The 11,868-nt window shown below is 41.5% G+C and overlaps 1 protein-coding gene across 1 annotated transcript; it reads left to right on the forward strand.

Annotated features, from left to right (window-relative positions):
* slc39a9 (solute carrier family 39 member 9) lies at positions 1 to 8,398 on the forward strand. Its single transcript, XM_033642849.2, has 7 exons — positions 1 to 580; positions 814 to 922; positions 2,720 to 2,923; positions 3,600 to 3,668; positions 4,020 to 4,105; positions 4,273 to 4,407; positions 6,379 to 8,398. The coding sequence occupies exons 1-7, from the start codon at positions 485 to 487 to the stop codon at positions 6,610 to 6,612; spliced, it is 933 nt and encodes a 310-aa protein (XP_033498740.1). The 5' UTR covers positions 1 to 484; the 3' UTR covers positions 6,613 to 8,398.
* Positions 8,399 to 11,868: the final 3,470 nt, after the last annotated feature.

Consider the following 11,868-nt stretch of genomic DNA (forward strand, 5'->3'; position numbering starts at 1 on the left):
CCCGGAAGCACTTCACTGCAGCACCAAACAACAGGATGTTCAGTTAGCCAGTTTGTTACTGTAGCTTTCACCTAACCGCGTCGGGAAGTTGCAATATTTACTATTGACTGCTATATCTGGAGGGAACAATGCGGGGTGACGGATGTTTACAAGTGAACGTTACCGTGTCAGGATCCCTCCTTTGTGAATTTTGAGCGCCGGGCAGTCACCGAAGCTAGTTAGCTTAGCTTTGCTAACGTTATCGAGGCCAGAGGCTGTAACGTCTCTGTTAAGTTAACGTGGATGTTTGGCAGCGAGCTGAACTGGTATCAGAACAGGGACGCGACGTTCATTGGATTAACAGCGAGTGTTAACCAACAGCTGCAGGTCGGGGCATGTAATTTAACTTGAGGAGCACGGATACAGGTGTTAAAGGTACAGGTGGAGGCTGGTTTTGATGGTTTAGCTTAGCAGAAGATTAGCCGAAAAGAAAAGTGCAGCAGTCATGGACGATTTTAGCTCGATCAGCCTACTGTCTCTTGCGATGTTGGTGGGATGTTACGTGGCCGGGACTATTCCTCTAGCAGTCAACTTCTCAGAGGTAAGTCTGTCACATGCAAAGCTTTGCTAAAGTGCTTTTTTGCAGTTGATATAACTTTGGCTACATTCACAAATACACTGAGAGGTAAAAGTTCATCTTTGTCAGTGGCTTTTTATCAGAAGCACTGATTGCATCATAAACTCTGTACTGTTGTCAGGTAATCTGTGTATACAGTGCTTAAAACAATGAGACAGACTTGTGCTGATGATGTGCCTGTGGTTGTGTTTCCCCAGGAGAAGCTGAAGCTGATCACTGTGCTGGGAGCAGGGCTGCTGTGTGGGACTGCACTGGCTGTCATCATTCCTGAGGGGGTTCATGCACTTTATGAGGAAATCCTTGAAGGTAGTGTTAAATAAAAACAGTGGTATTTTCTCAAAAGGGGAATCCCACCTCAATTAAGAACTCCAGTCTGTAATGTCCATGGCTTAGGAAAGTTTAATCAATATTTATGAACATGGGCTGCTCTCTCTTGTACCCTAATGAGCAGGCTTGCAGTGTCAGACCAGTTTTAAAGTATACCGTGATATAAAAGTTGACAGTTATCATACCCTGTACATTTGCTTATCTATGACGCAGGAAAAAAAATGAACAGAGAACTGAACAGAGAAACTCCATTTTATTTTAGTTATTTTCAAAGGGGAGACATTTTACACATACTTCCATGAACAAAATAGTTCCTACCATTGCTAACCTGTCCATTTTCATTCCTTTAACAGTCATGCTGACTGATTACAATATATATTCTGTAATACCGTGATACCGTGAAGTCTGTGTTCTCAGTCCTGAAGCAGAAAATGTACCTATATACTTAGAACATTCCCCTAGGTGCTCTCAGTATCGTCTATAAAATCTTCTCCAGTTCATTGTTTACAGAGCCACTCTGGACTATATACTGTATGACATCAGAAGTTAAAGTTTAAGCGCTCTAGATTTTGGGTTTGGGGGAGAGTTGTTCATTTCTACAAACACTCTTGGATTGTCTTAGACCCCAGGTATTACATGTAAGAATTTTGAAAATGAGTGAAGTTCCCCTTTAAGTTATTATCCAGAAATTGTTAATTTAGCTCTCTTGGATGAAGGCATTGATGCATTTTGATGTGCTCAAACCCATAAGTCAGTGAAAGAAAACTGTGCGGCTGCCATTTAATTATTGTTTTAGCCTATAAGGTGTCAGAAAACGGTGAATAATGCCTGCCACAAGTCCAAGAGAAAGTCCTTAAATTGCTTGTTTTGTCCAAAATGCAAAGATGTTATGGAGATTAAATGTGTAGTGAAATATCTAAACGACTACCAAAAACGTTTGGGTTCCTTGCTTAATAACTGACTTAAACAGTTAATTGACATAAATTGATTTTGCTGATTTAATATTCTCAGTTTACCAATCGATAAATTGACAGAGCATTTCAGCTCTCACTTAAATTTCTGTTAACCTAATTCCACCACGATAATTTACCTAGCATCGTCACTACTTGCCAGGTTGTCCTTGGTACATGTTTTAGATAAGTAAATGATAAAACAGTGAGGCAGCTAAAATATTTTAGCAGTAGTAGCATCTGGTGCTGTCGAGATATCAGTTTGAAAGCCTGTAGTAGATCTGCTCAGCTGGGTCCAGATAGTGTCACAGCTCTTGAGTTATTCAGTAAGTGTCAACAAACAATATTGGGAAAAGTTTTCTGGCTTCAGTGTTGTCCTTGAGGTCAGGTGTCCTGGTGGCCTCGGGGTTAAAGACACTGACCAAGTTATTGATATTTTCTTTCATCAGTTCCTGTCAGTTCTGTACTCTGTGTTTTCCAGTGAAGACTGAGGCAAAATTATTTTATGTCTTTGGCTCTTTGTGAGTGAAAGCCCTTCCCTTCCCTTCAGGGATGCCACGGGCCACAGAGACTCCGGAAAAAAAAAGTATAGAGCATATAGACATATAGTATGAAAACATTTGCCTTTGTGAACTCTAACGGTTTGAATCCTTTACAAACAAAGCAAAGTTCAGCACGCTGTAGAGTACAACCTGATGACGTCTGTCTCTTTTACGTAATCAAACACAGATTTTTTTGTTTTGTGATTGTCAGTGATCAGATTTTTAAGGTGTTTATTAACAGTCACATGCGTCTTTCTCTTCTCTCCTGACCCGTGTTTCTCCAGGTGGACACCACAGCCACGGCCAGGCCGGAGTCGTGGAAGTGTCCGAGGCGAAGGGCGAAGCAGACGCGGCCCTGAGTGCCAGCGGCAAACACGAGCACAGTCACGAGCAGCTCCACGCCTGCATCGGAGTGTCTCTGGTCCTTGGCTTTGTCTTCATGCTGCTGGTGGATCAGATAGGCAGCTCTCACGTGCACAGCACTGAAGGTCAGTGTGACAAAGGACAGCAAACACAGAGATCAAAGCACCCGAGGCGCTCGTGAATGTGGAGAATTAGATTATGAAAATGGGGCTCGGTGGGAGCAGCTTTGTCATTAGCCTCATCAAATACTTATCTCCTCCGGTGGAAAATAATGTTGTTGAGTTAGACCCAAAACAACCCCAGATGGCTCAACTGCAATTTCTGTTCTCCCAGATGCACCCACGCTTTGCACCAAATAATTTCAGAGGGTTTTATTTGAGCAGCTAATGCTCCACAGACTGTTTGCAAACTCTGCCAACATGTTACGCCACACAGTTCTCGTTCAGTGTGGAGATCCTGTTCCATAATTATCACTCAGTTCCACTTTTATTTGTTTTTTTTTTTTAAACATTGTTATGCCCCAGCTCAAAGGAGCAACATAGAGGAGACAACAAAGTGTACTTAATTAGGAAAGGACAAAGGCGGCATGTGGTGGTGGACTGACAGGCTGCCAAGGAGGAGACAGAGGGTGTGAGAGTGGCCTGGTAGGGCATTTATGAGACACCGATGGTCACATGATCATGACGAGGGAGGTTCTCAGGAAGATCTGCAGCAGCTCCACAGACGACAAGAATCAGTTCAAACATTAATACATAACAACATATATACACAGTTTCTGACTTGTTGTTTTGTCTGGTTTAGATCCAGAGTCAGCGAGGGTCACCTCCTCGAAGATCACCACCACCCTGGGTCTTGTGGTCCACGCTGCTGGTACGTCTGCTTTTGAATATTTATTTTGTCAAAATGTTGGTACGAGATAAGACTTTAATTTTAAAATTATCCTTATTAGACTAAATCACAGATTGGTGCCGTGATAGAAAATGTTTTTTACATAATTTACTTATGCAAAATGGACAGTAAAGGTGTGCTCAGACAAATATGGGTGTGCAAATTTCTACTTGCTTTTATAGGTACTTATTTAAACGGTTATTCTCTGCTACACCCAAGTTTACTTGCTGGTTGATAATTGAATCTAATTTTAGACTGAGCTCAATAATTACTGTAATATGGTGAGGTGATTATTTAGAGGGTTTGAGCAGTAACTGTGTCTTTTGTCTCCAGCTGATGGCGTGGCGCTGGGAGCTGCTGCCTCCACCTCTCAGACCAGCGTTCAGCTCATCGTCTTTGTAGCTATCATGCTTCATAAGGTAATAACAGTTTGTGTCGTGTTCAGTCAGTCAATGTTTTTTGACGTTCTTTTCTATTGTGTAATTTTATCAGATGTGTATTTCCAGTTTAAGCTTATGTAGTAGTAGTAGAGCTGAAAAAACTAATTCATGAACCTTTTTAAAATCTACTTCTTTTCCGTCTGCAGGCTCCAGCAGCGTTCGGCCTGGTATCATTCCTGATGCATGCTGGTCTCGAGAGGAACCGCATCCGCAAACATCTCCTGGTCTTTGCCCTGGCAGCGCCCGTCCTCGCCATGCTCACCTTTTTAGGCCTCAGTCAGGTAAATATTAAAATATGCGTTCTTGTTGTTTTGGAGCTTTATGAATGAGCTTCAGAGCCATAATGAATAATAATATAATTATTAATTATATTATAACATTTTACTTTTTTTATGGATCACTGAGTTTTTTTCCAGTGTATTCAAATGTGTCCGTCTCCTTGAGGCAGGGAGTGTGTTTCCTGTCTGACCGTCACTTATCTGTTTACTTTGAGTGTTCAGCCTGAGGTCTGTTTTACATGATGCCTCAGTGAAGTGGTTGTGTGTTTGAAAACCAGTGTAACTGGTTAGGATTATCAACAAGAGACATCTATAGGAGATGTTTAAGATGAGAGATTATCATTATCATCATGTCTAAATTAGGACTGTGCAGATAAGTTCAAAGTTTCATAACGGTGACATTTGATTTCTAAATTCTAAACAGTCGAATGCTGTGCAACAACTTGTTTGATCCAAACATTTCCATTAACTCCAGAGCATCGTTAAGTCCAAAAGTCAGAATTTAACTGAAAAAAGAAAGACGCAGTAATTTCCAAAATTCTCAGCATGTTTTTATCTAACAAAATTTTCTGCTGCAGTCCATATTTGTTGGTGTTTAGCCGTTCGGAAATAACATTTTCACTGCAGTCAAAAAACCATTTGCTCTCTAGATTGTTGTGCACAAAGGAAGGCATGGGCCTGTAATAATTTACGCTAAAACACTTGATTTTATTCAAGTGTTTTTTTTTTTAACTTTTTGTAGGGTAATGACATCATAAAATATAGCCCTTTTTAACGAGGAATTGTGCAAATTTGCAGGAAAGTCCAATCAGTCTTTTTTCAGCATTGGCAGTATAAAAACAAAATCGGGGAGTGCAGCAAAATGCCGCCTACCTACTTTTATTTATACAGAATGCGCCTTTTTCGGGGCAATGGGGGGCGTGAGCAAGTAACAAAACGTGTAGCTCAGCGTGTGACATAAACAGTGACGTGGAGGGAAGCCGTGGCTGGTCAGTCCTTCCGCGATTCTCTCTTAAGTCGGCCCGTCCTTCACCGTCCCCGTCACTTGACGGTTAATGGCCTCTTGGTTTGCGAGGACAAGGAGGGCGTGCAGTTCTTTGTTTCCTCAGTTGCTCATCTTTACAGTGTCTGTGTTTCCCTCTTGCTACTAGCTGCTCGCTAATTCCTGCTATCAGCTGTTTCCTGTTTATCCAACACTAGTGGGTCGCACGTGCGGCGTCATCAACAGCTCCTCCCACAAGTCTTTAACAGCCCCTCCCGTTGTGGAAGGCCGCCTTGGTCTGTTTGAACTAAAAAGGTTCTGCCAATATGACTACCCTGTGAGATGGAAAATTGGGCAACTCGGACCAACTCGCCAATCCGGCTCTGTGTGTCTAAACGCTCGCAGCCTGCCGGCAAAACGGCCCAACATTCGCGGAAAATCTGGCAGTGTGAAAGGGGCTAATGATGACCGACATTTAGACTTCATCTGAAAACCTCAACAGAAGTTTTGAATGTCAAAAAAATAATATTCGTCAGAGCTCTAGTAAAAACAAAACCATACTAGGGCTGTGCCACTGTGCCCAGTAGCACAGTGGGCAGGTGTCTCTAGTACAAAGGCAACTTCCTTGCCGCAGCGGCTGTGGGTTTGATTCTAGGCCGCTGCCCCTTGCTGCATGTCATCCCCTTTTACTGCCCGGTCAGTTAAAGGCAGAAGCTCTTGAGCATGTCTCTTTTGTTAACTGAGGTGAGTTTAAATGGGAAATGCAATAACCTCTGTTACATTTAATTCGATTTTGCGAGTGTTTGCACTTTACATACATTAGAAAATTAAATTATAGAAACCCTTAAAACTGCCAGATCGCTGCAGGAGTAGTTTGATGCGTCCTCTCTCAAAAAGCAAAAAAAAAAAGAATAAAGAATTTCATCAGTAGTCGAGCAGTCAGAAAGGCCAGACTTTTTGCCTCATACTTTTTTTGTTTGTTCCCCTCTCAGAGCAGCAAAGAGGCCCTGTCAGACATCAACGCCACCGGCGTCGCTATGCTCTTCTCTGCCGGCACCTTCCTCTACGTGGCCACCGTCCATGTCCTCCCTGAGGTCGGGGGTGGCGGCCACAGCCACGCTCCTACAGGAGGGAACGGAGGGAAAGGACTGAGCAAGGTGGAGGTGGTAGCTCTGGTTCTGGGCTGCCTCATTCCTCTGGTGCTGTCGGTCGGTCACCACCATTAGACTCCAGCACGGATTTAAGACAGGTGTACAGGGCGAAAACACAGAGACAGAGACTTCAAACATTGTGGATCTAAAATGTCTTATTGCTTGTTGTCTGCTGATGGACCTCAGGGACCAGACTGGTGCTCGATGCGGGGACGTCATGTGACTCCAAACTGAGCTTGAAACAGAGAATGAATGATGTTAGTGAAATCAGAGTTGCTACCATGACGACCGAGGAACATGAGAATGTTTTTCCTGATACAGCCGCTGTATGTGTCCGTTTATTCCACCAGAAATCTTTTTATAAGAGAGAGCAGAAGTGTGGACCCTTTAGTTTACTGCGACCACCGTGGAGTTTTCAGTGTTTCATTATCGTGCTCGTCCGAAGTCAAAGACCCGACTCTAATATCATTACAGTGATGTTTTACTAGATGGCAGTTGCACAGTGAGATTTGATGAAGCCCGTGATATCAAGAAAGCAAACTCTCTTTTTTATACCTGTACAGAGTGTAAATCTCTTAGCAACAATCCCGATTAATTTGAGCTGATTTTTCAAGTGCCATATTAGCAAGTTGAACCCCGAGGAGACGGTGCCGTGAGGACAGTACAGTTTAAAGTAAATGTTCCTGACTTATTTTCTTACCAACAGAGAGCTTTTTTTTTGCAGCTAATGACGAAGCAGGACGAGCTCAGCCTGAATAACCAGTCAGATGCTCGTATGAAATCCTTGCTCTGGCTCGCGAGTGTAGAAAAATCAGCTGTAACAAGCAGTTTCAGTGCTCTGATGGGAAGCCTGTCTCTGTCGGATACTGATGGTGTGTCACAAACTTAACTGCTCAAACCCGAGTCCTGCGCAAGGAGAAGACACAGCCAGCCTTGATGTAACACAACATGAACTGCCACTTTTATTTTATGTTTAGTTTCTGGACATGTTTATTTTGAAGTAATTATAAATAGATGTCGGAGGAAACAATCTTTATAGAGTCGTCTTAAGTGATTGTATAGAGTGTTATTAAGTTTATTTGGAGGTGGAGGTCTGAGTGAATGATTTGCCTCGCAGAAGGCATTAACTGGAGAAAACGTTTCGGGACCATCGGCTCAGGAGAGCAGACATACAACAGATCCTGCGAGGAGAATTTAGAACAAAACCCTTTTTTTATTTAGTTGGTTTACTCCTCATTAGTTTAACACACCTGAGCAATAATGATATACGTGAAATTGGGGCACTTCCTTCGCAGAAGTGCAGCAGAGTCTGAAATGGCTACAGAGGGTTTGTCTTCATCTTCAAAGCACTTGAACGCAGCCCTGCCCTGCTCTGACATCCCCCCGTCTCTGCCTCAGTACCATTAAAACAGTGATGCGTTAAGATGTAAGTAGGCTGCTCCCTCTTCGATCAGGACAGGTGGATATTGTGAGTGTATCACTGTGCCTGCTCACAGCAGAGCTCATGTATATGTCTGTAAGTATGTACTGTACAGAGTAACTTCTTCCTTTCCACAGTCATCATGATCTCTTGTGTGAGGTGGAACTGCTTACTCACAAATACCTTTTTTTATTCTTGATTTTTTTTTTGGACATGGATAAGCTGTTCCGACTCGGGAGGCCACAGACTGTCTGAGGAGTCTCTGTTTTATGTATAAATTGAACGGTTTTCCATCTCGTCAATTAAGAAGGAGAGGAGGAGGAGGAGAAACCCGCTGTGATGTTTTAGAGCGATGTGAGTGGGTCGCATGCAGACCAGCAGCTGCATGACTGTTTTATTTTTTATGGGGACGGTGTATGTGTGTTCAAAAAGGGAAACCCCCCTCACTGTGTCGCTTTACACTCGGGCTTGTTGGAGGACGGAGCCCCATCATGTGCCGTCTCATCAAAATCCCTGCAGAAATTTGGCCTTTACGTGTTTCTCATCCAAAAATATTTAATGAAATTAGCTCACTGGTGTGTGTGTAACGGGCAGCAGCTTATGATTGATTTAAATATCTGTTCATCTGTTGATTATTTTCTTGTTGAAAGGTTCTGTATGTGACGTTCAGAGCATTAATACAGCAGCAAACCACTATTTGCTATGTAAAGATATAGTGGAGTAATGGCGTCCAGAGCGGAGTCAGGAGTCAGGCTCCATCTGTGTGTGTTGTCTGTGGTTTGTTGAGGGAAGCCAGTGTGGCTGCACTTGCATGTTAGTGCATGTGTGTGTCCCACTGGCTTTGCACTGCATTCATATGGTGGTTACAGCTGACACACAGCTCGTTCCCTCATGTTGAGACCTGGGTGCAGACAACTCATATGCTCTGAATTTCACACACAGCTCCTTTAATCACTTGGTTTAAAGATGTCCATCAAAAGTCTGAGGTGACATCCTCAGATATCTTGCTTTGTTCAACCAACGATTCAAAAAACCCAAATATATCAAGTTGACTGTCATAGAAGATGAAGAAGCCCAGTGAATGATCACATGTGAGATGATGGAGCTTGTGACTTTTTGCCAATGATTAATTGATTTTTAAAAATTGTTGCAGATACATTTTCTGTGGATTGATTATTCGCTGCTGCTCTATCTGTGTGTGTTATGTTCATGATTTATCAAGCTGCATGTATTTGGGAATGTGTCAGCTTTAAAGCCCTTGAAAACATAGGTTGAAATCTTGGTTATATCTCCATAAGATTACATTTCCATGACTAAATATTAAACAATCAAAGTTAGAGTTTGAATAAGAGCCATCCTTGACTGTTATTTATAAACAGCGTAACAACCAGAGCTTTTCTAACTTTGGCAGAAAACATTGTGCTCATGTTGGAGGCCATCATTTATCATAAAAAAGCTGACTGAGAAATGAAGTGTTCGGGACCTTTAAAGCTCATTCATGTTGGTCACATTAATTATTTTAGGGAGGAGGATGAAGGAACAACTTGTTAACTAGTTACAAAAGTTTATAGATAATATGAATTAAAATCAAAATGTAGTTTGTAGGCTGCAACAAACAGTTATGTTCATTATCAATTGATCTGCCGATTATTTTCTGGATTCATCGTCTTGTTGATGCAGTGTCAGAAAGTAGTGAAAAACACCACGTGGAATTCTCCAGAACTCAACGTGAAATCGATAAATGATTTGTTATATCTGAGCAACAGTCAAAAAAATACAAAGCTGTTCAGTTTATTATCATGTAAGACAAAGAAAAGCATCAGATTCTCACATTTACGCAGCATGAAACCAGCAAAATTGACAATTTCTATCTATTGATTAATCGACAAATCATCACAGCTCTGTTGGTCACTGTATTATTCCTCCTCTCCATGCTAACAGTGAGAAGTGCCGTTGTCTACAGTGTGATTCCAGTGTAAATAAGGGGGATTTTTAAAGTTTAGCCAAAGAGTTACACATAGCACACATTGCAAACTCTCTTCTTGTGTTATTATGTTGCCTTCAAACGATTAAAACTGTACTTGATTTGTGTAACTCTGACTGAAGCCTCGCATAAGCTTTGGCTGAACTTTTGGATTTGTTTATAAAGCTGTAGATTTTGTCCCTGATCTGTTACATTGGAATATCATTGGGAAGGCATGTTGTCATGGGCAGTGTGGACAGGAGGAATGAGTACAGCGAGCAAAGTATACATATGGGTACATGACTGTTATTTTCCAAAGGTAAACTCTGCAGGATTTTCCTTAAAAACAATGTATAGTCACATACAGAATATAATAATATCAGCATGTCATCAGTATTGGGTGATACCGGCTTTAGAGTGAGCTATTAGTGTTGTATTTCATGTCTCCATCTGCTGGTGGGCCGTCATGATAAGAGTATGTATGTATAATATGTTCAGTCCACTACAGAAGAGACTTGATGATCACTAAAATTACGAGGGAAAAAATAATATATCAATATCAGTTAGTGTAGCAGTGTGTTTTTCTGCAGAGACTCTGCTTTCTTTTCTATGTTTGGGATGTTTATGAACGTGCACCCCCACAGCGCTCAGGTGAGGTTGGGGTGTCATTAAAAGGCAGCGACCAGGTGTCAGACAATAAGCAGCAGGCGTCCAAGAGACCCAGCAAAAGAAAAAACGGATATAATGAGGCGACATTTTAAATGATAGTGAAACTGGGATCGACTTTTACTTTCACTGGTGAGCATTTTAACAAACAGGAAGTGAGAATCCTGCAGAGTTTACCTTTACAACTATCCCTTAAAACTAACTGTATAATCTGAAAATGTATCGCCACAAACCTAGAAGCAAGCTGTTGAGATGCATGGTTTTCACAGGGCTGCAGCAGGGTTATAAGGTTTATTCTACAGTTCGTAATGTTCATGTTAAGTCTGAACCTTATGCACGTCTCTTGTGTTAACTGATGTTTGCTGCTTCTTTTTCAATTGAATTAATGTGAAGCTTCATTGTTGCATCATGAACAATCTTCTGAAGCTTTTATTTTTTGTTTGATCATCATCAAGTCTGTGGTGTTCGTCTGATCATGTTAAAATGCAGTAAGCTCTGTTATATTTAATCACATGTTGAGACTGTCTGCACTTTACACACATGCATAAAAATTAAGAAAATTAAATTCTAGCAACCATTAAAGCTGCCAGATCTCTGCAGGAGGAGGTGTCGGCACACGTTGGAGCTGAGCGGAGGTTTCAGTTTGGGTCGGAAGAGTTTTAGGATCAAGTTAATATTTGTCATAGTTTCAGTGGGGGTCTTTTTTTCTTGTTTTTGTTTTCTGTCATTCCAGAATGAGTCTGCCTTATTTCCACACTTTTGATTGTGAAAATCGGTTGTAAAGCGATGTGTTTTATGACGACTAAATTAAAGTTTTTTAACTGGTGAAAACGCTCGTTTATATTTGTTGATTTAAGCATTTTTACTGATAAAACTTTGGATTCAATGGGTGGAATTGAACCTGAACACTGTTGTTTTTAATGCACTTGATACCAGTTTATAGACAGCAGCTGTTCCCATGTGTGAAGTCTTTATCTTGTATTCATCAAGGTAAGAGTTTCATCATTACTTTTATCACATTTTTAACAAATAATGGGACTTTTCAGTCAAATGAAGTGTCAAAATCCTGCCCTGACAGGATATTTCACTCATGGAAAAAAAAAAACAACTCTGCAGGCTCATGCACTTCTCTGTCGAGGCTGAGCTGTCAATATCTTTATAATCTGCTGTCCATCCACTCTGACACATGTTGTGTCAATTAATCTGATACTCACGACGCTGAGCTGCATGTTAACCACTCCGACTCTCCATCCTCTTTACCAGAAGTCGTGCAGCCACGCCT

Source organism: Epinephelus lanceolatus, chromosome 15 (assembly GCF_041903045.1).
Source record: "Epinephelus lanceolatus isolate andai-2023 chromosome 15, ASM4190304v1, whole genome shotgun sequence".
Taxonomy (NCBI): Eukaryota; Metazoa; Chordata; class Actinopteri; order Perciformes; family Serranidae; genus Epinephelus; species Epinephelus lanceolatus.